The 27,228-nt window shown below is 52.5% G+C and overlaps 1 protein-coding gene across 6 annotated transcripts in view; it reads right to left on the reverse strand.

Moving 5' to 3' along the window:
* CTIF (cap binding complex dependent translation initiation factor) overlaps positions 1 to 27,228 on the reverse strand; it is a 286,875-nt gene that overhangs the window by 208,035 nt on the left and 51,612 nt on the right. For 5 of the 6 annotated variants that reach the window (XM_047696738.1, XM_047696737.1, XM_047696734.1 and 2 more), the window contains exon 2: positions 5,783 to 5,994. In XM_047696738.1, coding sequence (XP_047552694.1) covers positions 5,783 to 5,962 — 180 coding nt within the window. In that variant the 5' untranslated portion in view covers positions 5,963 to 5,994. Of the gene's footprint in view, positions 1 to 808; positions 847 to 5,782; positions 5,995 to 27,228 lie in introns of those variants that run through there. The other variant, XM_047696739.1, reaches the window with a different exon arrangement.

Genomic DNA, 27,228 nt, shown 5'->3' on the forward strand with positions numbered 1-27,228 from the left:
CCTCTCTGCCTGCTTGTGATCTCTCTCTCTCTCTGTCAAATAAATAAATAAAATCTTAAAAAAAAATGATTCTATTTCTCAGCATCTACCTAAATAAACACTCTTACATGTGCAGGAGGAGGCACGTTCTGTAACATTCGTTGACATATCTTACATTTCCAGGGGAAAACTCAGAAGTTCCCTGAATCCCCCTAAGCAGGTGCATGTAACTATGGGACATCCATGGCACAGACTACGATGTAGCCATTAAACAGAATACCGTGAGTGTACAAGGCTGGAAGAATCCGTGGGGCATACAGCAAGGTAAAAGATGTAGGTTATTGAACAATATATTTATTGGCTATGATTAGTGATTTTTTAAAAAAAATTTTATTTATTTGTCAGGGAGAGAGAGCACACAAGCAGAGGGAGCAGCAGGCGGAGGGAGAGGGAGAAGCAGGCTCCCTGCTGAGCAAGGAGCCTGATGTGGGACCCGATCCCAGGACCCTGAGATCAAGGCCTGAGCCGAAGGCAGACGCTTAACCGACTGAGCCACCCCGGCATCCCTGACTTATGATTTTGAAATAATGTACTTCTATAAGTCCTATGTTATATATAGGTTGGTAAAAGCATGAAAAAAGATGAAGTTCACTCACCAATCAAGGCGGTGGTAAGAGGTAGCAGCTAAGGGAGATTTTATTGCTAATATTAGAATTCTTGTATATCCTAAGAACTATGCATAGAGTACTCATGTAAGTAAAAATGAATCATCTCTCTAAGAAGTTGAGGCCCCCATGCTCAAGCGTCCCACAATTCCCCTTCAACTCACTCCTTCAGTTAAGCCTTTCATGGGTGGTCCACCACTGAGGGCTTCCTCCTCCAAGCAAAGTCGGCAGGGGAGTGGGTGCAAAGGGCAGGAGGCAACGAAGGAATGGGATAGAAGGGGGATGAGGGAACAGCGAACAGGGAAGGCAGAGTGGAGGAAAAACACAAAGAGAAAGAGAAGGAAAAACACTGTGAGTGAGAGAAGTCATGCCAACCTGAATATTTGTATCCCATTCTTCTTATCTGCATGGTTACACTGTTCTTGTGAAGGACACTCAGCATTTTAGACAAAGCCTAGGAGCCTTTAGTGCCTGACATCCTCAAAAAGGACCACAGGAAGTTCTTTTCACCCTCACTGGTTCATTTCACCTGTGACCAAGAATTTATGGGGAAATATGCTTTCATTAAATGTATCTGCTCTTTACAATGTTCTTACGTTCTATGCATTCGACAGTGGAGCTCAAGGCAGGTGGCCAGAAGTGGGGAGGGAAGGGTTGCGGCCCAGCTCAGCCACCACGAAGCAGTGTGGTTTGGTCCCTTCCCACCTCTGTCCTCCAGCAGGCTTCTCTCCTGTGGAACAGGGCTATTATCCTCCATTCTCTCAAAGACAGAGGGAAGACAACTTTCAGGACATGCCTTATGGACTTGGAATCCACTGGAGGGCAGGCATTCCTGATATGTATATGGGGGGGGGCATGTAATTTTATTTTATTTTATTTTTTTATTTTTTAAGATTTTATTTATTTATTTGACAGAGATCACAAGTAGACAGAGCGGGGGGGGAAGCAGTCTCCCCACTGTGCAGAGAGCCTGATGCAGGGCTCAATCCCAGGACCCTGGGATCATGACCTGAGCCGAAGGCCGAGGCTTAACCCACTGAGCCACCCAGGCACCCCATAATTTTAAATATGGTATCCCAAAAGCATTGGGAAATGTAGAACATACATTCTCTTGGTTACTCATCTAAAGAAAAGGAAGTTCATTGGCTCACTCTATCTATCTATCTATCTTCTCTATCTAATCTCTTTCCATTCATCCATCAATCTTTCCATCTGTCCATCCATCTTTCTTCCTACTTGTTGCTAAAGGAGGAGAGGGGGAGAACACAACTGTACAAGCTTCATGAGGCATTTTCTTCTGAGGGCCAACCATCATCTCTCATATCCTAAAAAAAGTGATCTCACCAACTGAAAAGCAACATTATTCTCCACTCTCTCAAGTTTTCTCAACGTTTCCAAGATTCTTCACAATTTTCCTCTCCCAGAGACATCAAAACACCACCGCAGACAGGCAGATGGGGACATTCTCTGAGGGTTTTTTTTTTTTTTTTCGGTTCTTTGCTTCCATTTAAAATAGTCATCAGGTTAAATAAGAAAAAGCAAAAAGGCTCTAGCAGAAAGACTTCCCTTAAAGCTGTGTCAACAGAGACTTTATTTTTTTTTTAAAGAGTGTGCTATATAAATACATCTAACCCCAGCCTTGCCGAGAGCTGTCCACTGCTGTCCTTCCTCTGGAGTCCGTGCCCCAGCTGTGTCTGCGAGCATCTGGTAGTGGGTTTGGTGGGCATCGGGTTAAAACATCCCTCCTTGCCCATCAGCACACAGGCAGACCCCGGACTCTTGCCAGGTGTTCCCATTCTTCCAGGGAATTTCAGAGATCGCAGGAAGTTTAAGGAACACATCGGATGTTGCAAGTGGCCATGTTTTCCACACAGCCTCCCAACAAACATCTGTTTGAAGGCCCCTGCAGATGTGGACATCCAAGCATGGTCAGGCCCGACCTCTCCCAGAAGCAGGAGCCACAAGGGCAAGGCCCAGAGTGAGAGAGCACAGGGAGGCCAGAGATACCAGGAGGGGCCCTGCCTCCAGAATTTTCTCCCCAGTGGCTACTGTGGGAACAGAAATTCTACTGTGGGTCAGGTATTCCTCTGGGGTAAAGCTTTATGGCATCTTTGGACACTCCTCCTATGAGAGAAGCCTACCTCAGGAGGAGGAGTCTCCAAAGGGGACCCCGCTGTAGGCCGCGGGAGGCCACAACGGTCTGGGAGGCGGGCAGCATGGGCCGGCCAGCCCCGCGCCCCATCCACGGGGCTTGGAGTATGCAAGAGTCCGTCCACCTAATTCCCTCCCCTTCCTGCCCTCCACGACCCAAAGAGATTCATTTCCCTTGGAAATGGTCCAGTCTAGTCTGAGCCTGTCCCCCCTCCCGGCCACTCCAGGGGATGATACTGCTAAGTGTATGATAAAGGAGGTTGAAACTAACACATCCTCAGGCAAGGCACCCGCTCCGTGCAATCACCTGTAGACCCCCGGTCACCCACCCCCGCCTCAGTTTCTGTACTCCTTAAGGCTGTTCTTCTGGATGGTGGCCACCTTTTCTGGCACATGTCGATATCAGTGACCGTGGCTTCTCTGCCCTGCCAATCAGCTCCCCGGTCCTCCTCTTGATCTCTTCTCTGCTCAACATCTCCACGCTCGTGCCCAGCCTTTCACTGTCAGCTGTTGTACCTCCTGCCATGGACTCCAAACGCTCACTCCTGGGTACCCCCCTTTGCTGTTCACTCCTGCAGGACTCCAGCCACTCACCAACTCCCTGGGACCCCCAGTCCACTGACCCACCACCCTTCAGCAGCTCTCTCTGCCTTGGGTCCTCACTCCTGTCCTCGCCTGGCTCAGTGTCAGGGAATGCACTGTCCTGACTCCTTCCACCCCTGCCCCCTGCCCTTCTTTCCCTCCAGCGTCACTGCCCAGAGAAACCTCAGCCCCAGTTAAATTCAGTTCTGAAACTCTGCACCTGCACCTGCACCATCGCAGCTGAAAATAGCTGGAGAAACTCACGGCTATGTTGCACAATGGGAGGTCATTCTGGAAGCACGTCTACAAGCCTGGAAAAGCCCCCGTCTGTGATCATGGGTGAGCTGCTGGGGACCTGAGCCAAGGTCAAGCTTTCTCCTCTACTCAAGGCCACAGCTCCACGGAGCCTTCCCTCTGCCCCAGACCACTCCCATCCATGCACTACATATTGTAGATGCTCCCATTTTGACCTCGCTTCCCCAAATACCAGATCTCTCCCCTTTACAGAGACACCCCTATAATACATAGAGGATCCGTATTACCCTCCCCATCTGCAACCCATCTCCTGAACGTTAGCCCCTGCCCCTTGATGGGCACCTCTCTAGGCAGGGTCCCCTCATGAGCCCCCATAGCTTGTAGGGTCCTTCTTGGTCTTCCTCTTCCATGGCCCAGCAGCTGCTGTCGACACAGCTAACCTGCCCCCCATCTCCTTGAACACATCCTTGCCGGGGCTCCCAGCACTCCATCCCACCTGGTTTTCCTTCTGCCTCCCTCCTGGTCTCTGATGGGTCCTTCCTCCCAACCCGGCTTGCTCAGCACCAGCAGACCCCCCGGTTCGGCGCCTGCACTTGTTATCAACGTGACCCCCTTCTCTCCCTGACTCATCCCCTCTGCCTCTCCCTTTTGCTCTGCACCTTGGTCGCCTTGCTGCCCCTGGATACTCCTCCAGCTGTGCCTTTGCTAGCCCCTCACCTACTTCAGTGACATCTTCCCTTATATTCCTACTTAAAACTACAACCCCCTCCTCACGCTCATCACTCCCTATTTTGTTTCCTTAATTTATTTTTCTGCACAGCAATTGTTACCCATCCCTAGAATGTAAGGCCCATGAGGTCAGAACTTTATGCCTCTTTTGCTTGCCCGCAGATACCCAGCCCCAGAACGGTGTCGGACACATGGGAGATGCTAGATACATGCTTGTAGAGCAAATTTAGAACTTTAAAGACACAGAGGAAAGTATCACTTCTCTCTCAGGGCCAGTTTTTCTCTTCCCTGCCCTTGTGGGGTAAGGTGTAGGATCATTATGCCTTCCAAATGTCCCAGGTTGACCCCCGGTCACGAGTTCCGGGTTTCCTCTGGCTTTCTGAATGGCCAGAGGGTCTGGGTCTTTTGCCCACCCAGACAGTGAGCCCGCTAGTTGCACTTGGCTTTTTCTCCAAAGCAGGGTACCCAGGTGGTCCCCTCTATTGGTCAGAGGAGACCCGGCTTGAGATAGGACAAGAGCAAGACGTGAACACCCAAGATCCAGATCCTAAACAGGAGAAGAAATGCATCCTGTGTCTTCTTGTGCAGAAAATACCCTGCTTTTCTGTAACTTTGGGAGCCTCTGATCACCTTTTACCTTCTAATATTCCTGAGGCAACAGGATAATCCCTATTCACCCGCTAAGAAAATCAACACTCAGAGAAGCTGAGAGTTTTGCCCGAAGTCACACAGACAGCTAGAAGGACCTTTGGAACCAACTCTTGAAGCAGTATCTCCTGGGGATTTGCAGTATTAAGGAAAGATGAATGTGACATCACCACGACTCCTAATGGCTCACACTTTACTCTTGAAAACTCAAGGTTTCCAAATCTTGGCCCACAGTCAGCAAGTCTGTTTTCCACCCAAGCCCAGGGCTGCCGCAGACTAGCCCATGGCCAGATGACACCAACCTGACACTCTGCTCAGAATGCCTCGGGCACCTACGTAGGGCTGGCACACAGAGCCCCCCATGAGTGCCTGAGACCAGCTCTTTGGCTGCCAACAACGGCCTGTATTTGAAATCAGAGAAAATGTTCCCAAGTTACAGTCTTTTGTGATGTGCATGCTGGAGAAGCCACAATCTCCAGACGTCTCCTAGAACACAAGCTTGTGGAGGACAGGGAACTGTGCCTGACACATAGCAGGCTCTCAATAAATCTGTGTCCAATGAATTTTGAGTCTGGCCGGGCCCCAGCGGCCCAGTGGGGCAGGATGGAGGCGCAGTGGAGCCGAGGGACTCCCTGCCTGGATCCCAGGCTCTGCCACCCGGGGCCAGCGGTGCCTCAGCAATCAAGGGCCAGGCGGCTAGACGCTCCCTGGATTTAGGGTCCCCCAGCCCCCGCACTGGACCCTGCACCTGCCCAGGCCCCGCCGGCACTCACCTGGGAGATGTGTGACTGCGTCTGCTCGCTCTCGCCGTCCCCCTCCGTCTTGTCGGCCAGCAGCCCCTGCACCTGGTACTCGAGCACGTAGCTGTCAATGAAGCGCTCCAGCTCCTCGATCTCCTGGGAGCGGCTGCTCCCAGCCTCGGATGAGGCGGACGCAGCGGAGGAGTTCTCCATCCCTCCAGCTCAGGGGCTGCGAGGGGCGGGGGCTGCAGGAGACAGAAGAGCGGACGGGGTGAGACGCAGCTGGGGGGAGGTGCGGATGACGCCCAGTTGAGAACCACTCCCCTGGGCGCTCCTGGGACGTCCTCTCCTCCGTCCCAGCCTCCCAGCCTCCCAGCAACCCACAGATGTCAGTGGGGTGCCAGCTTGTCTTCAGGGTGGAGACTGTGCTACAACTCCCCCTGCACGTGGAGGGAAGCTGAGGCCCAGAGAAGGCAGGCAGCGCGCCTAAGGCCCACGCAGTACTTGTGCAGTGTTGGGCGTTAGTCCACACCTGGGTCTTACCACCTGGGGTTCTGGAGGAGGCCGACCCAGCCTTCCCGCCAGGCCCCGCTTCCCCCCCTGGGGTTAGCCAAGTCTACCACAAAGCAGAAAGAAACAGACCACAGGCTTTGACAGCCCGGACCCAAGCACTGGGACGTACCAGGGTCTCCAGACACAAACCCCCTACAGGACCTCGTTCTAAAGAGATGCTTTCTCTTGGGACACCGCACAGCCCCCTAAATCAGGTGAGGCCTGCAGGCCTCAATGGTCTACACACAACTTTGCAGCCTTGTTATGCTGCAATTCCTAAGGACACACTACGCTCGGTCACAGAAGGACATGACTGGTTTTTAATGACTGAGTATGAAGAGTCTGGGAGAGCATGGGCCAGTCAACGGCGCCATCTGGTCACCCCTCATAGGCACGTGGCTCTCCCATGAGCCCTCGGGCCCTCTCTCCGTGCTGGACTGGCATAACGTGGCTGGCATTCCAGGGTTACCCGCTGATGGCCACCCGCAGAATCGCCGTCCTTCCCTAATCGGACTGGGTCAACCCAGCCATCGCAGGAGCCCACTCCTATCCCTCAAAGCCCCCACCAGACCCCACCTTGAAGTGGGGGGAACTGGAACCCTTCTCACCTCTAGGTCCTTTCCCATCAGAGACCCTCCCCTTCCTTCTGACAGGCTCTAGGCCAGATGGGAAGTAACGGTTTCAAGGCTTATCTGGTGTCCCTTTCATCATCCGAAAATCGCTGCTTTCCCTCGGAGACTGCATTCAAGCAGGAGGAAGCCCAGCCTGCGTGGAGTTTCATCATCAGAACAAGTAGAGTGGTCTACCAAACAACCCCCAGTAGATACACAAGGAGCGCACAGGGCTCTGGGACCACAAGGGACTGCATGTATCCAGGAAGTGACTGTGCATAATAAAGGTAAGGTCCTCAAATATTGAAAGGAGCATTTGAATTTCAAGACCCTAGATTACTGAGAACTTTTTGGGAACATAGCTATTCACCAGCTATCAAGGGTTTGTTGAGTTTTCAACTGTAATGGATCCAGAAGAGGGCACTGGGCTCCAGAAATGCTGCTGAGACCATGAATATGGACTCCCCAGGACCATCTCTGGGCTTTTCTGAAGTTGGTGATGGTGGTGGGGAAGAAGAGCTGCCCAGGGGGACACACACATTCCTCAACTGATTTCCTGGCTCATATTTTGGCATTCGGCTGCGTTTCCCAGCCTCCGCAGGGCGCCAGGTCTGTTGCCGAGGAACCGTGTAGTGCTGATTCTGGGTTCCTGAGCTCTGCAGCCCGGGGGCTCCTGGGGTATGTCCACCTGACCCAGAAGAAAGAGTCCAAAGTTTCGAGCCTGGGTGCCCTCCTCAGAGGGTGGCGGCGGGTCTACAGGGAGTTGGCTCGGACTAGGGAGAAGCACGCCGAGTGGTGTAGCGCCATGAGGGGAGGTGAAGGTGGGGATGTCCCAGGAGGCCCCTTTATCCACCTGCCATTCAAGGCCTACAGCAGGCTTACATCCTTCCTACCACCAAGGCCCACCTTACCCCTCCTGCTCCAAAGGTTGCCCACGACCCCCTCCTAACCTACTTCTTCTCCTGGCCACATGCCACGTGTGGCAGGCAGAACCCTAAGAAGGTTCTGGGTGTACACCTTCTCCCAGTTACTCAATCAAACACTAATCTAGCTACTCCTGGGAAGGGATTTTGCAAATATAATTAAATTCCCAATCAGCAGACCTTAAAATGACTATTCAGGAAGGCCTCATGCAGTGCCATGAAATCCTTAAAACTGGGATGGGAGGTAGAGACAGAGATTCAAAGCATGAGAAAGGCACAACATACTGTTGCTGGTTTGAAGAAGGAGCGCGTGCAAAGAAAGCACACAGCATCCCGGGATTAGGAGAAGAAATCCCGGGTCAATGACCAGCAAGGAGAAGGGCACCCCAGTCCTACAACTGCAAGCAAGTGATTTCTGCCAGCAATCGATGAGCCTGGGAGCAGACTTGGCCTGCCAGTCTCCAAATGAGAACTCCGCCTGGCTGACACGTGGGGTTGTCTCATGGCTTACTGAGCGGGCCTTCTGACTTTTAGAACTGTGAGATAATAAGCAGGTATTGGTTTAAGACACCAAGTTTGTAGCAGTTTGTTACAAGGTCATAGAAAACGAACATGTGATGCTCTCTTGGCCTCTGCTTTTGCTCACCCAGCCCCTCACCCAGAGACATGTTCCCTTCCCTCTGCCTACAAAATCTAGACGTCCTTACACTCACACAATGTTAGAACAGTGTCTCAGAGGCCATCTGGCAACCAGCACAAGCCCCTGCTCTCAGACTGGGCTACTGGACAAAGGATCCACCCCACCTTGGCCCACGGGCATGGATACTCTGATTTCTAATAACAGGAATGGCTCAAGTGCCCTGGGCCCATATCATGTGCCAGCCACTGTTCTCAGCAATTTATATGCCTTTTGCCACTTAACCCTCATGATAACACCGTGAAACTGGTATAAATACACTACTTAAAAGTGAAAACTGAGGTTCAGAGAGGTTAGGTAACTGGCTCAAGTTTGCACAGCACAGGTCCAGGCGCCCCTACCCCCCACTGCCTCTTCATCCCTCCTCCTGGCAGCCTGCTCAGGCCCTCAGGATGTCTCCCACTTCCCATTCTCCACTACCCTTCAAAGCCCAGTGGATGCTTCAAGCCGGGTGTGTGCCTCTTACTCCCCACCGGGCTATAGGCTCTAGCGGGCTGGGCTCTGAGCCTAACTCTCTGTCCGGCGCTGGGCAGATGGCCGGCCTCTGGGGGGTAGGGGAGATAAGGCTGATGTCCAGAGAGGGTTGAAAAAGGAGCTGCCCACAGGAAAAGCCAGTGTCTAAGGCCATGCCCATTATTCCTCGAAGACTTAAGATCTTATCAAGGGCCTCCTGGCATACTTTCCAGGGACAGGTGGAGAACTGGACTTTGCAAGAACTAGACAGGAGTGTTTCCAGGAGGATCAAGGGCCTGGTTCTGCCTGCAGTAGCAGCCGCTCCGGCCTGCTCTGCTGGGCTCTCCCAGGCTCCCGCAGGCCCCGCACCAGGCCACACCACAGTCCTGTGAGGGATCCTGGGATCCATGATCACTGCAGAAAGGGACAGGCCATGAGACCCATTCCCAGTCTGCCCAAGTTGGGTGCCCAGAGGGAAACAGAGGACTCCCCATTGGTCACTTTTGGATGCCTTGTGTGTCCTCACATCCTCGTGGTGGCCCTCCTGTTCCTCTCAGAGTCACACGGTGAGGCCGACAGCATCTTCCCTCAGCTGCCCCAAACGCATCTGCCCAGGGTTCCTCGGAGACACACTCCGGCAGAAACCAGCAGGGGCCCCTGGTGCCTGGCCCCTGTGCCCTGGCAGAGTGTGAGGTGCTAACGGCTCCTGGGGAAGCCCCCCGACAGACACTCCCTCCTCGGTCTCTCACAACTACCGAGGTGTGTTCTTCGTGGTCCCTCAGCAGGTCCCAGGGGATGGAGCCCAGCTGCCCACAGTGGGGACCAGATCCATAACACCCCTTTGCCGGGCCCTCCTTCCTCCTGTGTCACTCTCCCCAGGGACACGCATTCTCATCCGTCCAGGAACTCTACTTCCCGAGAGGGAACCAGGCTAACATATCCCCTGGGCTCATCTGTATATTCCAGAATGAGTTCCAACCAGGGCACTTTACCTCCTTAGCAGAGAAGAGGGAGGAGGGAGCGGGAAGGGGGTGCTGTCCACCTTCTCCATCTCCTCAGCTCTCGGGATATAGCGTTCAGTCAGACACCCACACTCCATTTTTTTTAAATGGTGGTAAAATACACATAACATGAACGTACCACTGTAACCATTTTTAAGCGCACAGTTCTGTGGCATTAAGTGTATTCACAATGTTGGAGAAGCATCATCGCTGTATTTCCAGAACTCTCCAGCATCCCAAGCAGAAACTCTGTGCCTATTCAACTCCAACTCCCACTCCCCTCATCTCAGGCCCTGGCAACCGCTGCTTTCCCTTCTGGCTCCTCAGATCTGTCTGTTCCAAAGACCTCATGGACGCGGAATCATACAACATTCATTCTTTTGTGACTGGTTTCTTTCGCTTAGGATAATGTTTTCCAGATTCATTCACGGGGGAGCACATGTCAGAATTCCACATCCTACGTCGTATTACAGTAACATAGTGTTCACGGAGACCCCCGTTTTGTATATCTGTCATGCATCCAGGGACATGTGGGCTGTGTCTGCTTGCAGCTCTTGTGAGTAGTGCTGCTGGGAACACAGGGGTAACATCTGAGTCCCTGTTTTTGATTCTTTGGGGTGAGTACCTAGAAGCTCTGCTCTATTTTTAAGGTAAAAGGAATGAGGATGTACAGGGTGAACGAATTCTCAGGCCAGGGGAAGGCCAGGGAAATACAGGGATGCTCTCTCAAGGGCTTGTGGTGCTCCCCTCCCACCTGTGTTTCGGGGTCCCCTCCTGGCTCAGTTTCCCATTCACAGCAAATTCCGGATGGGAAATTGCCCACATGGCCGGGCTGCTGGCTAAGCTGAGAGAGCCAGCAAGAGGAGCTTATGTTTTCAGGATCTCAGTGGATGTGGGGGGCGGGGGGAGGATGCGGAGGAAGAAGGAAGGAGAGGGTGGACGAGAAGAGGTGGACCTCCAGCGGCAGCCATCCAGAATGCGGAGGAACACGCCAGGCCAGGCCGATGCAGCCAGCCAACCAGCCAGCCACCTCTCCCCACCCTGCCCCCGCTGCCAGGTGATGGACGCAGAACAAAAAGGCAAGCAGCAGGAGCAGGGAGAAGCGCTGAGGCTGCGTTTTGCTGTAAAGGGCAGGCAGCCCAGGGCCTGCGGGTGGGCAGGAGCGATGAGCCAGGCGAGCAGAGCCTGAGGAGGGCTGCAAAGGGGCCAGGCCTGCACAAGGACAGCAGGGGTGGGGGCTCCTTGGCCTGCACTGCCCAGATAGGACTTAGACCCATCTACAGCTGTCTGATGAAAGGCGTAACCCTTGTTGTCTTCCTGGTGTTGATCAGAGACCCCATCCCAGTCCTAGGGGCCCAGAGCACCCTCACCAACCCTCCCCCCCGCCCCGCCCCCTCCAGCCTTTAATAGACTTGCCATAGAGTCAGGGGAGCCTGGATGCCTTTTTTTAAGGCCAGAAACAAACCACTCGTGTTCTGTGATAAAAAGCCTTCTTCTTCCTCTCCCTACCCGTGCTCCCCTACTCAGACGCCGGTTGAATCTTCCCCTCACTACCCCCTCTGCCCAGAGCAGTGTGGTTCCCTTACAAAACCAACACTCAGGGTGCTTCTGCTGACGAGAGCTCTCTCTATAGGGCTAGAAGTCTCTCTCTCCCCCAGCCTTCTGGCCATGCCTGCCTTTGAGGCTGTGAGGGCTCACGGCGCTACTGTCAGGGGCTAGAGATCTGGAGGAAACCAGCAGGCTGACATCACCGGGCACCCCGTGTGCCCCCAGAGACATGAAGCTGGAACCGTCCCAGCCGGCTCAGCACGCCTTTGTGTGCGCCCAGTGACAAATGGCATTAGTGGCTGTAAATTTAGCCAATCCCTTTAAGAACAGCCAGGCATTAGAGAGGCATTACCTTCTCCTCCAACGGCCCGGATGACTTGGTGACCCGAAAACCAGAGGACATGCCTCCCCTCCCCGGCCACCAGTCCTCCTCTAGGGAATCCATCATTCCAGGCCCCCAAACAAGGCAGCACGGCTCCCCTTGCCCTTCATCAAACCCTTTGTCCTCAGGCCCTCAGCACGCAACTCCCCCTGGGTCCCTTTTCTGGGAGTGCACAGAGGAAGCCTGGAAAGGTCTCAATTTCTATATTCCTGAATTTTTTTTCTGCTTTCCTGATGTGGCTTTTGGGGGCTTTTGGCTGTTGCAAGTAGCCACACCTCTTGGAGCCCAGGCCAGCTGCAGGGTAGCTGTGTGGCGCCGGAGGGGGCCTACTCCGCGCTCCTGGGCTCAGGGGTGCTGGGGCTCCCGGGTCCGTCCACCCATCCCAGCAGTATTGCGCCTCTGCAGATAGAGGTAGTCATGCCTGAGCTGTGGGCGAGCAGCAGGGCCCAGCACGTCATCACCGCTCACCTTGTATTGAATGCATGCACCCCGTCTGCATCCCACTTTTCCCACAGCCACGCCGCCCCACAGTCTCCCTCCCTCAGCCCCCCTCCAGAAGTTGGTTCCTGGGGACACGAAGCCCATCCTCTCTTCCTGTCTTAGCTCTCCTCTGTGCTGGCAACGGACATCTTCACCCAGAGCCTGTAAGGAAAGCTCTCTTCTCTGGGGGCTGTCGGGCAGCCCCCCAGGGCCAAGCCAGATGCCTGTTGACACGGTAGGAAGAGAGAGGCCCCAGCTCAGGGACACAGGATGCCCACGGCACTCCCAAGGAAGCCATGGGGACCCCCTTCACAAGGCCTGTGGCCAGCCCACCCCTTGGAGTTCAGCCCACGCTCCATCTCCTGTATAAACATGGCTCCAGACAGAATGCTTCCCTCCATCCCCTCTGCCAGCCATCAGCAGCCCACATGCCTTGCCATTCTGTCTCTCCAGGCAGGGCTGGCCCCAAGGACTCTGGGCCACACTGGTGTTTGCCAAAGAAAAGCAGGGGGCTTCGGGGACCCCTCTGCATGCAGGAGCCTTTGGTCCCCAACCACCAGAAATGGGAAAGTTCAAATGCACTCAGAGCTGGAGGCGACTTTAGAAATCAACATTTATGGAGCATCTGAGTGGCTCAATCAGTTAAGCGGCTGCCTTCGGCTCAGGTCATGATCTCAGGGTCCTGGGATCAAGCCCCATGTCAGGCTCCCTGTTCAGCGAGGAGGCTGCTTCTCCCTCTGCCCTTCCCCCTGCTCATTCTCTCTCTCTCTCAAATAAATAAACAAAATCTTTTTAAAAATTAAGAAAAGAAATCAACAACATTGACTGTCAGTGTGGAGGACAGCTAGGGTCCTCTAAATGTCAGACAGCCCCCTCCTGCACTGTAATCCTCTGCCGCTCTGACGGCAGACAGGGCGTTAGCCAGCGTACTGGTATGCAAACTGCAGGTTCTCAGTTATTTACTGGGCTCTAAAATAAACTTAGGGTAAAATAAACTCATGATTTCAGCATTTAAAAATCTACAACTGAATGGAAACCATCAGGGAGTGACGGCATTGCAGGCATAACGATTGCTCTGTGGGATCGGCATTACCCCTGTTCGGGGAAGATGTAAACACATCTTCTGCAAGGTGTGGCCAAGGGGTTAAGCCAAGTGTCCAGGAGCGGTGCTTCCGGACCTCCACACACCTGCCGCAGGAATCACAGGCCGTCTTATTCGAATGCAGCTTCAGATTCTGAAAGTTGGAGGCAGGGCCTGGGATTCTCCATTTCTAATCAGTTCCCAGCTTATGTTGTGTTTTTCAGGTCAGAGGGGCTCGCTTTGAATAGCCAAGATCTAGAAAACCTCTCATGGTCCTTCCCTCCTTTATTCAGATATCTCACCCTGGTCTGGAAAATTCTCCACCCTGACCCTTGGGCTGGCAGGTCAGCTCCCTGCAGGGTGGGGGAGGGGGCAGTGCTGCTTTGAGGTCTCCTTTGGGGTGAGGCAGAACCTTGACAGGCTGGATTAGTATTCATTGGTGGACCCTGGGACCTCCCACCTCTTCCAGAGGCTCCCAGCCAGGCACACACAACAGCACCTGCTCAGAGCCCAGCAATGCCGAGCTAGAGGCCCAGACTCGTCCCACTGGTCGGAGAAGCCAAAGGGGCTCCTGAAACCGAAGCTTGGTGACCTCAGTGGTCCTTAGAGAACAAGATGGTACTGGCCCTTCCCCTTCGCAGATGCGGACACTAGAGCCCAGAGAAGGGGAACAACTTGCCAGGAGCCTCTCAGTTGCCTACGGAAAGAGCTGGGCCTGCAGCCCAGGTCCCCAGACTCCAAGCCCCTCAACAGCCTGCTGGCCCCGGAGCCCCCCTGCTGAGCTGAGAGTCAATCACCGCCCCCCGTCCCCCCTCCCTGACCCAGGGATTGCCAATGTCTTTGAAGCCCGAGTACGGTCCGGGTTACAATCATTATATCAGGCAGTAATGACGGGACAGCTATTCCGAGATAAACAGGCAACCCCCACGTCGCTGTACTGAGCCCCTACTCCGAAAACCCTGTGGGTCTATCAGAGCTTGTGTGGAGGAGGCAGATGGGGCCCAGGCCTCACTGGTCTCTCCCCAGGAGCTGCCTCCGGGAGTATCTCAGGAGCTGGGCCAGATTCCAGGAGGATGGGACAGGTCACTGTGGGCCAGGGAGGCAAGAGCAATGCTGTGATTCCTCCTCACCCGAGCATGCTGGAGAGGCCCACCGGCTGGCGGGAGGGGGCACTCAGTGCCACACACCCAGTGACTCCGATTAGATTCCAGTCTTCGGACTTGCTCTTGGAGGAAGAACAGCACCACGGCAGCTCCCCGGCTCTGCGGAGGCCACCACGCACGTGGGCGGGCTGGGCCAGTGGGCAGGATGGCACTGCCCACCCCTGCTTTGTCCCTGGTTATCCTTGTTGTCCGGGTCTGCCTTGCCCTGGGCCCCTGAGGCCCACGGGAGCCTGTGGTCCCCGCACTGACCCCCCACTTGCTTTGGCACTGACCTTCCACCTGCTCCTGGCACTGATCCCCAACTTGCTCCAGATACTGACCCTCCCCCTGCTCCCAGCAGGCCCCCATGTGTTCCCTAGATGCTGAGAATAGGTTTCCTCCTGACACCCCTCTCTCTCCCTTGTGCTGTTACCCAACTCTCGTCCTGCTCTTGAATTTTTTATGGGCTTTTATCTTGTCTTGACAAGACCACATGATCCTTGAGGTCCACTCCAGCCTCCGCCCATCACAGCTCCAGACCAGGCCAGCAGACTGGCCTGTGGCCCCTCCGACCTCCGTGCTGGTACACCCAGCTCGCTCCTTCCCTAAGAGGGGACTCCTTAGCTCTCCTGTCCACCGCCACTGGCTCAGGCTCTCCCCCAGCCCCTCCTGGTCCTTAGAACGTTGAAGTCAACGGTGCTGGGTGGACCTGTCCAACCCCCCCTTCCACTGGCCACCAGGGTGACCTGGTCCCAGACTAGGACTCCAACCTTGTCCTACTGCATTCAAGAGCTTCCTTGGGCATCTCACTCCAAACAACGGGTACTAGGGGACAGTGAGGAGGCTGCCTGGCTCCAGCCACATCCCTGGTGGGAGTCAGGTGGCTTTCTCACTGCCCCCAAGTCCTAAGACAGGGTAATGTAAGGGTTATGGGTTTCCATGCTAGCTAAACCACATCCTAGCTCCAGGACCTCGGGTAGCCAGCTTCCTCGTCCTTAGAGGATATTGATGATGAAAGTATAAAGTGTCATGAGGATTCAGTGAGAACTCATGAGAAACCATCCACCACAGCCGGATATACAGCAGGCACTCAGTCACGGGTTGGGATTATCATTTGACATCACAAATGCCCCCCAGCTGTGCCCCACTCTACCCTCCCCAAACTCTCCCACTTCTGCTTCTCCAAACTGTATCTTCTTTCCCAGGGCCTGGCTCCAGACACACCTCCTCTAAGAAGTCCTCCTTGGTCACTCTGGCTACCATTGGTCCTGCTCCTTCTGAACTCCAGTTCTCCACAGACTCTACCACTCCCTAATGTCTCCCCACTCTGAACTGTGTGTGCCTCGCTCAGGCCTCTGTGTAGTCCTCCCCTGTACTCTAGTTTCTGGGTTGTTCCCAGCTCTGCCAACCTGCATGCACTCCCAGGGACTCTTTCTCTCCCTCCGTGGGCCCTGGGGGTCGACAGGGTGCCCCCTCCCCCACCCCGTGCCTTTGAAAACTTCTGGGTGGATAACAAAGAATGAAAACTAACTCAGAGCATGCGAGGACGGGAGAGCAACAGTGTCCTGTTCTGAAAGCAGCACTGCACCTGTGAGAGCCCCTCTCAGATTCAGGTGGGGCAGCTCCTCCAAGTGTGGTGGCTCCAGCACCCCACACCTTGCTTCTCAAGTGACACTCTCTTTCCAGCGTCTGTCACAGGGTAGCCAAGGTCCCCAGTCAGCTCCCTCTGTCCTGGCAACAGCCTCCTGAACTACAGCCCAGCTGGAGCAGTGGCAACACCACTCGGTCTCTAGGAGCCTCATGGAACAAGGAGCCCGTTGCTCAGTCCACGCGGTCTGGCTCGGAGCTATGCTGCAGCTGGGATGGCACAGCCTCTCCCTCCCTCACCCCTCCTCCTCCGCAGCTCAGGTCCACCTCTTGGATGCTACCCTCACCATCCGGCTCACAGGGACCCTGTCCCTCAGAACACTGGTGGCAGTGACCTGTCTCTGCCCCCTGCCACCTTTGATGACAAGCTCATTCTACAAGGAAGCTTAATGACCAAACAGAGACTGCAAATGTCCATTTGGGCCACATCTGGACCACAGGCATTTTATTTGGCCTGTTCAGTATTTTCTTAAAAGATTTTATTGGGCGCCTGGGTAGCTCAGACGGTTAAGCGTCTGTCTTCGGCTCAGGTCATGGTCTCAGGGTCCTGGGATCAAGTCCTGTATCGGGCTTCCTGCTCAGCAGGGAGTCTGCTTCTCTCTCTCCCTCTGCCTCCTGCTCCCCCTGCTTGTGAGCTCTCTCTTTCTGTGTCAAATATATAAACAAAATCCTTAATTAAAAAAAAAAAGATTTTATTTATTTATTTGGAGAGAGAGAGCACGGGCAGCAGGAACAGAGGGAGAAGCAAGCTCCCCACCCTGGGACAGCCCTGCCCCTGGATGTTTCAGTATTTTTTAAAATATCTGGGCCAACATTTATAAATAAAAAGATTTTCATGTAAAACTCCACATTTCTGATTTTCTTGAACAACTGGGAGATCTAGCCATACTGACCCACCTTTTTCCGCAGCAGCCATCAGCCGGAGCTAAGCAGGGCCAACCGCTCCAAACAGAGCGTACCATTTCCAGTTCTCCACAGTCTCTGCCGCTCCCTAATGTCTCCCCACTGCTCACAGCCACCACTCTCATGGGGCTCCACTCACTTGCACGGGTTGCCTGCCTAGTCCTCGCAGGCACCTGAGCTTGAGACCCCCAGCAAAAAAGCTGCTGTGGGTGGTCTGTGACCAGAAAAATGAGGATTGTCTCTAAGAACTTGGAAGTCAGGCTCAAGGACTGTGCTTTGCGAGGGACAATGTGAAATGGACAAATGATAGTCCAAAACAAAAATGGGCAAAGTCATCGCAGAGAGGGAGAATAAAAAATGTTTCCAGACCAGTAGGACTCAGCCCTTTCCTGACTGAAGACGGACACGAAGCTCTTCTAGGACAGGCAAGTCACCCTGAAGGCAATGGGCTGCACCAGAAGCAAAGAAGGCAGTGTACGTCCAAACTCCATCCAGAGAATGGGGAGCCCCTCCTGGGTATCTTGAGGGAAGGCCCACATAAGTGTAGGGTTATCCCACTGTTCCTCTAAATGACCCCACCACAGTCCCACTCAGACTTGATGAGATCTGAGGGGCTGCCTCCCTCCTCAGCTACACTATGAGCTCTCAGAGGCCAAGGACAGGTCTGCTCCTTTCCTCGTCCCCTGGCAGCCAGACCTGTGCCCATTGTTGACCTTCAGTTAACCTCTGAGTATTTGATGATGCATTTCCAGAAATTAGAGAGTGGTTAGCAGGTAACCAGTGCTCTGTCCCCCTTCCTATCTGCTGGTGGTTCAGTCTGGGACCCTGCAAAAGCATAAAACCATGACCTGGAACAGGTTCCGGGGCCCACTTCAGGAACGATCCCACAGAGGGCAGCTTTGGGGGAGATGTCGGGCAAGGAATAGAAATGTTGAGGGAGTAGAGCTCTGGGTGCGTCCCTGCCGTCTACTCAGAGTAGCCAAATCTGAGAACCACTCTGGGTTCTAAATCCTGACTCAGCCTCTTCCTGACCAGTGACCTCGGGCAACTCCTCTCTGCCTCTGTTTCCTAGTTTGTACATGGGGACAAGATGGCGCCGCGTTATAGGATTGTCTCAATGATTAAATTCCTATATGACAAGCCTTTAGCCCAGGGCTTGGCACACAGTGAAACGCTCCGGAAATGTTAGCTTTTACTATCTTTCATATATTGGGGGAGGCATTTAGAATTTCATTTGAAAATGAGAAGTAAACATGGTAGTAAATGAGAACATTTGGGAAACCAGCAGTCTGTGGGGAATACAGTATCGATGGTTTTCTTTCTGGCGTCAGTGGAAGTCAAAGGGCAGCTATCCCTGAGTCAGAGGAACCACCCCCCCCCCACCCCCACCCCAGCATTCTCCAAGCAAAGGCAGAGGTGGCCACGGGCGGTGCTGCCTCCGGACTTGGAAGCAACCTGAGGAGGGTCTGGCTTTTGCTTTTCTGGGGGTTTTACACTCCTGGGCTCTTTTCCTACAGGTTTTGTTTTGTTTTTTTTGTTTTTTGTTTTTTTAAATCTCCCTGTGGTTTGTGGAGAATTCAGGGAGAACTAGGGGCACCCAGGGTATTGGACTGAGTTCGAGACTCCCGCAGTTGCTGTCCATCAGGCCTCAGGCATGGTGTGTGACCCATACAGGCTACTCAACCCAAGATGGACCCGCACCCAGCCTCACTCTCTCTGCTGTTTCCACTGTTAACGTACTGTCTGTACCTATACCCACCAGCAGCCGCAGACAGTAACTATCCAGGTCGTCTGAAGTTAATTGGAGAGGCCTGGAAGGGGTTCTGGCCTCGTGCCCCTAGGTTCTGCCCAGCCAAGCACCATCCCACCACTTGCCTCTCAATAACCCTGGGTGTGAGTAAGGCAGGGCATGCATCCCCACCTGTCTTTCACAGATGCGGCCCGTGGAGCAACGTGTCTGTGGTCTAGGGACAGGGCAGGATTGTAAACTAGTCCAGACTCCAGCCCCGGGTGTTTTCCTAGGGCCAGCAACATCTCAGAGTCCCACTCCTTATGGCATGAGCCAATGAATCCCTGAATGTACCCACCACGTCCTTGCTGTGCTGAGATAAAGCTCTGACGGATGAGGTGCAGAAGGGATAGGATAGAAAACCAGACCCACAGGCTACAAAGACTTCTGGAGACAGGGTGTGGGAAAGCTAAGCACCACAGACCACAAACATTTGCTAGCTCTTTTTACCTTGGAGAACATGGAGCCCCCATGATGGAGGTCCATGGCCATGGATGGCCAAGCCAGGGATGAGAGCACTTGGCCAAGTCCTTGCTGAAGACTCAGGTATGGTAGTTCTCTGGAGGTTGATTTCCCCAACTGTTTCTCTCTGGGACATGCTGGGGTCAGGTAACTGGGGAAGTAGGCAGCCAGAAAATCTCAGCTCCAGATCACTTTAGCTGGGCAACCACTATGGTCTGAGTTCTTGAGGACAGGGATCATTGTGTCTTCCCATCACTATAGTTCCAAGGTCTGGCACAAAGTAGAATTCCATAGAATATGCAGGGGAAAGACCCTGGGCTGCTCTTAGGAAGCTGTGGAATTGCCCATCCTGTGTGTCTGGACCTTGGAGCTCTCTCCCCAGAGCTAGTCTGGGGTAGATAGAGTCCCCCAGATGTGGCCAGATGCCTTGCAGAGAGCCTGCCTGATGGCACATCCTGATGGCTGTTCTTATTAGCCCATCATAGTTTCAGGCTCTATTTGCCATTATCCTTGCAGTTAATTTCACCCACTAGAGTGTGCTAGCAGCAGATAACCTCTTTACACGCACACAGCAGGAGCGGTCTGTAGCCAGTTACAACCGCAGGGAGCAGGCTGAGTGGTTAACTGGCAGATAATTAACTGAGAAATTCCCCACAGCCCATTGCACACTCCTCTGAGACAGGAGAAGGAGAATATGTAGTCAGACAGGGGCCTCCCACTCACCATCACTAGGTTTCACCCCAGAATCCCTGGACCTTAGGAGTAGAAAAGACCTTACAAATCATTGAGTCAAGTGTTGGCGAGGACGTGGAAAAACTGGAACCCTCATACACTGAGGGTGGGAGTTAAAAATGGTGCAGCTGCCTTAGGAAACAGTCTGGTGGTTCCTCAGATGATAAAAAGTTGAGTTAATATATGACCCAGCAGTTCTATTTGTAGGTGTACACCTGAGAGAAATGAAAAAAACTTGTACATGGATGTTTTTAGTAGCATTATTAATAATAGCCAGAGTATGGAAACTACCCCAAAACTGTCCACCAACTGATGATGCATAAACAAAATGTGGTATACAGAGCTCTCTCTCTCTTTCTCCTCCCCCACCCTCACGCAGTGGAATATTATTTGGTCATAAAAAAGGAAGGAAGTACTGATACATGTGAAAACACGAATGAACCTTAAAAACACTGTACTAAGTGAAAATCACAAAAGACCACGTAATGTATGATTCCGTTAATAGGAAATGTCTAGAAGATGAGACAGATAGACAAAAATTTGATTGGTGGTTGCTTAGGACTGTGGTAGGGAATGAGCTATGTAAGCAGGGAAGAAATAGCTATGGGGTAGGGTTTGGGGTTTTTCTGAGGTGATGAAGGCAGTCTAAAATTTTGGTTGCTCATCTGTGCGATCATATTGAGAACCACTTAATTGTGCCCTCTAAATAGGTGAACTGTACGGGATATGAATTATATCTCCATAAAGCACTTTAAAAATTTAGTGTACTAACACAAAAGGGCCCCAGAATAATTGCCTTGGGTTGGAATCTCTGGCTGATTAGCTTGGAGATCTCTCCAGAGAAAACTATGGTTGTGAGAATCAACTGAGACAATAAATGAATCAACAAAAAGTCTGAAAAACCGAGTTTAAGTTCCCACTGAATCTGGGGGATATTTTTAGCTACACCAAAGATGGAGATGCATCTCTGGGTGTGTCTCCATCCATCCACCAATCCGTCTATCCATCCATCCATTTATCATCCACCCATCCATTTATCATGCATCCATGTATGCATCCATTCATTCATTCATCATCCATCCATCCCTCCATCCATCTACCCATCCATTTATCATGCATCCATCCATCCATGTATCATCCATCTATCCATCCATCCCCTCGTTTATTGTCCATCCATCCATGTATCAACCATCCATCTACCCATCCATTTATCATGCATCCATCCATCCATGGTATCATCCATCCATCCATCTATCCATCCACCCACGCGTTTATCATCCATCCACCCACCCAACCATTTATCACACATCCATCCATTCATTCATTTCAAAAGCATCTAGTCAAGCTTGTTGTTAGGTCCTAGGGATACAACTGGAGAGGTAGGAAAGTAATGAGGCAATTGACATTATTTCTGTGGGACCCAGAGGACCAGCACCAACACACAAACGAAATACTGCAAATGCTATTTTTATTAGCTTGCTCTAATGGACAGAAAAACGCAAATATAACTAGTATTTACTAAAACAAGGGGAAACCTCAGAAAGCAAAGTCATGACTTGTGAGACCCACCATTATTTTATGAGCCGCAGAGAAAAGGGCTGTCAATTAATCTATGACATAATGCCTTATGATGGTCCTGCCTGCAGACAAATTGGTCACACGAGCCTCATGTGGCTTTGAGATTGTTTCCTCTCTTCTAGGCACTTGGAGATTTCGCCTGTCTTTGGTGGCATTGCCTAGCATGCGTGAGACTGCCCAGTCTTTTTTTTTTTTTTAATATTTAATTTCCAAACTGTTTCCATTTAAATTTTTCTCCCTCCCGTCTGCTGGTTCTTTCTTTCTTCTTTGTTCTTTTTTTTTTTTTTTTTTTTTTTTCCAGAGAGAGAAAGAGAAAGCACGAGCGATGGGGGGAGGTGCAGAGAGAGAGGATACAGGATCTTAGGTAGGCTCCTTCCTCAGCACAGAGCCCAGTGCAGGGCTTGATCTCAGGACCCTGAAATCATGACCTGAGCCAACATCAAGAGTCAGATGCTTATCGAGCCAAGTCACCCAGGCACCCCTACAGACTCCCAATTCTTGCTGTTCTACAAGAAAGGATGAGGTGGACGTTCTTCCCCCAACAATGAACATTTGCTTTTCTAAAACCGAATCGATTCCTTCCCGCTGCTTCCATGCCCTTCTGCATACACAGTAACCTCTGGTATCCTTAAGTAATCACGGTAAAATCTTTCTGAAGGCAATTTTGAACAACAATCACACTTCAGATGTGTTTAACCAACAATGCACCTAATTCAGCTGAGGTCAGGACAGTCTGAACAGCATGCCCACGCTCACTGCTGCTCAGGCAACAACGGCTGTCATCCCTGGCATGCGGCTGATGGCCAGCAATAGTGATATCCAACCTGACTTCGTGGATATTAACATGCATGAAAAACCATGCCTTCTAAGAGCAATGAAAGGGGCAAGCCAATCCCTTCTATTTCAGGTGAGAACACACAAGCATGGGGCTGCCATGCTCACAGCCCAAATCAGAGACCCAGGCCTGAAATACTTGCTAGCTGAGATTTGTGCCCGTTTTATTTTCTGCTCCCTCGGGCTACCTCCAGGAGACTGCCATCTCTACACCTCTTTTATACTTTCTTGCTTTAAAAAAAAAGAAAGAAAGAAAAAACCAAAGTCTTTTAGAACATATATGATGATAAGATTTACATGTCAGTACATGAGCTCATCCTACAAGCCCCATGAAGATGAGTAATGAGAAGCCTTGGTCCGTAAGGAGCCAAGTTCAACGCGCAAGTGGGCAAAGAAAGACCATTAGTTTAGAGCCACCATGAGCCTGTGTTTCCACTGCCCTCAGCATGGTGCCTTGCCTGCCATTCAATGATACTGTGAAATGTTTATAAATGAGGCCACACAGGTGATTTCTTGGAATTTCATGCTGTCTCTATGGGCAGGGCCCCCAGGGAGACGGCCTCCCCATCAAACCGCCTACAACAGTGGGGAGACGCCCTTGCGGAGCCTGCCGTTAGAAAGCACTATGTCTGTTATGCAAGAACAGGATATCTGGCGTTCAGGAGAGTGCTGAATTGCTTCTCGGTATCTGAACCTGCTGCTTGCATCCTGGAAGCACACCTGTCTGTCAGGGCACTAGATCAAGTTGGGAAAAAACACATTCTTCTTCTGTGAATCTGGCATTGGAGACCTGCCCCCTGACATTAGCACAGATTAACACAGTCAGCTAACTCTTCGCCACAACGTCATTTTTTTTCCTTTCCTGTAGCCAGATAAAGAATGGGTGTAGAGCCTCTGAGATGAGGTTAGATCCAGTTAAAGTGAGTGGAGATATGCTTCTCCAAATGCAAGGCCAAAGCGTGAAGGCTGAACCAGAAACGCTCCTGCCCCACAAGCTCGAGAACAGAGGTCTGCGGAAACGCCCTGCCGACACAGCTGACCAGGCGAGCGCACGGCTCAGATTTCGGCCAGGGGCATGTCTCGCCAGGGACACAGTAGTGTCAAATGTAACTAATAGAAAGACCAGCTATGCTGGGATGGACGTGACAAAGAGCCGCTCAGCACCGGTCAGAGATGTTAGGGGGGAAAAAGGAAAGAACTAGTTCTGTTGTGAAAAGTAATAAAGAATTTGTCCATCTCGTGCAGCCCTACCCCAGGGAGGAAAAAGTACCCAATACAATGGTCTGATTTGTAGTGACAGGCCAGGAACAGAGCTGGGGACACTGAGCTGTCAGAATGCAAAAGAAATATCCCTTCAGTGCATCCCATGCCCTTCATTCTGGCTCTACCCTTGGCTCAGAGAGCGACGACAGAGGTCACTCTCTCAGTGTGTGCCAGGCACCGTGTTAGACCTGGCGATGCCTGGTGAGTGAGTCGTGGGCCACTGCCCTGGGGACACTCCCCGGGGTGGCAGGCAGAGAATGGTGCAGTGTAGGCATTCCCACTAGAAGCCACAAAGACCCAGGTCCAAGGGCACACACAGGAGTCAGCACAGAGGGACTGGAGTGCAGCATGGCCTCCAGTAAGTAAGTGAATTCTCTGAGCTTCTGTCTCCCCAGCCCCAAAGCAGATAAAAATCCCTACTTCCCAGGGCAGTCAAGGGGATGATCTAAAAATATGTAAACTTTGCACTGTCCCAGGCAAACAGTAGGCAATCAATCTACGATGGCATGTATTTGATATGCTTATCTCAGAATCCAACATGCATTCGAGGCTCAAAATATAATGGCAATTAAAAATAAGATGTGTGGAGAAAAGGGTCGGAGGGCACATTCCTTGAGTGATCTTGGAGGAGGAGCAGGAGGTCTGCCAGGTCACGGAGGGGAAGGACCCCCGGGGCAGGGACCGCATTGCTGGGAGCTGGTGTGCTGTCCCATCCTGACACTGCTTCCTCTCCCGACACCCACAAGCCCAGGTGCCTGGAGCATGAGACCTACTGGATAAAACGGCACGTAAACTGGGGTGCCTGGGTGGCTCAGTCAGTTAAGCATCTGCCTTCAGCTCAGATCATGATCTAAGGGTCCTGGGATCGAGTTCCTTGTCAGGCTCTCTGCTCAGTGGGGAGCCTGCTTCTCCCTCTGCCTCTGCCCTTCCCCCTTGCTCATGTTCTTGCTCTCTCTCTCTCTCTCTTCTAAATAAATAAATAAAATCTTAAAACAGCCCCTAAAATCTCATGCTAACCAGTCTGGCAGAAGGGGTTGACGAGAGAGTATTGTCCTTTGCCCCCCGGGACAGCCGTGGAGGCAGGGACAGGGAACCAGCAATTCTCTCTAAGCCCACAGGCCACATAACAACTCTGCCTGCCCAAATTGAGCCTATCCACTCAACAAGGTGACCCTCACCATAGGAAAGGGACCTAGGGAAGTGGGCCCTGTGGGGAAGCGGTCCACGCCAGGGAGCAGGGGCTGGGCCCCATCCTCCTGTAGCGGGCATCCCTTCCCGTGTTGCTCTGCCCAGCTGTGGGAATGCACCCAGGACCTTTGCCCCTGATAGCAGCCAGGGAAGCCTCGGGCTGAAGGAGGACACGGCCCCTCCTTCCTTCCCTGTCATCACTGGTGCTGAGCTAAGATAAAGAGTGTGGAGGCTGCATGAGATTATCCAACCAAAACCCAGACTGTGGCAGTGTCACCAATGAGACACCACCTAGAGCTGGTGGAACCCAAACCCACGTAGTGTATGTGCGGAACAGCCCCTTGCTCAGCCCTGGGGTCACACACTTGTCCACAGCACCCATGTTACCTCCAGGCCAGTTCCAGCCCCTTGCCACCCAGGAGCTCCCTCGGAGCAGCTTAGAGTGACAGCCCACCCATGTGCGCCTGTGCAGACAGACACCTGGGCACGTCTTATGCGTCTCGTGCCCAGAACCACAGGGATGCTGCCTCCACTGGACGGTGAGGAAACAGAGGCACAGGGGGTTACTGGATACATTGATGGGCAACTTACTGAGCTGCCCTCTTCTCACATCACATAAAAGTGAGACTGGTTACTTGGTGTCACAGGCTGGAAAGTGCAGGGAATGGTGGGCTAGCCAAGGAGGGGCCCAGGCACTTTGGAAAGCTCATTGCCCATCACATCTGGGTGCTTCTTCTGTCCACCTGAGGCATAGGAGCTCCCTGACTCCGGAAGGAGGGGGTCTCCCGAAACTTCGCTCAGTCTTAGGAACAGATCCAGGCGACTCGCAGAATCGGGTGACAGGGAGGTCCAGCCAGGCAGGCTGGCACGGAGGGGAAGGGTCTGGTGCACGCCAAAATGTCTCACGGTCAGCAACAGAAAGTGGCTCCGTCTCCCTGACAGACCATTCGGCCCTCAGGAATTATTGATGAAGAACTAGAATAACCCGGCAACATTCATGTCACTGTGTTACCGGAAAAAGCATAATTTTTTGTATACACTAATATCTCAAGTGTACAAAAACACGTAGAAAAAGGACAAAAAACAAACAAAAAACCTCCTAAAACATCTCTCAGAGGTGGAATTAAAATCATCTTCTTCTATTTTTCCTTCCTTTTTTTTTTTTTTTCAAAAATGATTTGGGGCATTTTTTTACAAGAAAAAGGCAAACTTTAAGAGGAAATAAAAGGTTGGTTGTGAGGTCCATTCTGCCTGTTGGGTCACCTGGCTGAGACGCTGGCTTGGAGGGGCCGCTGCCCTCCCACACTCAGGGAGGCAGGCACACTCCTGCCCCAAGGCCGTCTGCCCATACCCCTCCAGCAGGAGGACTACACTTCTGTAAAGCCTTTTTGCGTCTCTGAGCTGACTGGCACCGAGGTCATCTTTTGCTCTGCCAAAGCACTAGAACCTCTGCGACGTAGACAGCATCCGTCCACCGGGCATCCTGTGTGTCCCTGCTTGATCTGGGCTCTGCTAACTCTGCGGAGGGCCAGAGGTGGGAACTGGAGCTGCCCCTCCCCCACCCCTCCCTGGACTGAAGGCTGGGAGGTGGCAGGAGGACAATCCCCACAAAGCACTTTGAGCTCACGCTGCACGCTTCCATAAAGTCAACAGATGTCCCTGTTGTCATTATTGGCCCTGTCACCCCGGGCTTGCTCAGGGTGTTGCTAGAGAATTCTCTTGGCCTGTCCCGTGTTCGTGGTAAGCCCAGGAGCCCGCCTGTCCACACCACAGAACTGCCTCTGCACATCACACACCTCCCAGTGGTGAATTCTCCTGCCGGCAAAACACGGAAGGGAAAGATGTTCCCAAGTGCTGGTCTTGGGAGTTTAATGGTACAGAGATGGCACATGCCGTAGGCTTCCTCCCAGATGTCCCCCTCTCCCTCCTGCTATGCCCTCCACATGCTTGCGGCCCTGTGGGCTCTCCTGTTTAACTCTGTGCCTGGTGCTAGAGGGCAGGCAGGCTGCAGGTGTGTGTGAGTGTCCTCGGATGGAGCTGAGAGGCACCTGCCACACTTTCCCGTCTTGCTAATGACACTGCACTTGTAACTTCCTTCATATAGAAGTTTCTAAAACCTTAAATGTGAATGAGCAGGAGTTCACGGGCTGTCGTATGGTTTCAATTGCCTCTTGTGACTCAGAAAGCAGCGGAGAAGTGGGGGAGGCCTGTGC

Source organism: Lutra lutra, chromosome 12, assembly GCF_902655055.1.
Source record: "Lutra lutra chromosome 12, mLutLut1.2, whole genome shotgun sequence".
Classification (NCBI taxonomy): domain Eukaryota; kingdom Metazoa; phylum Chordata; class Mammalia; order Carnivora; family Mustelidae; genus Lutra; species Lutra lutra.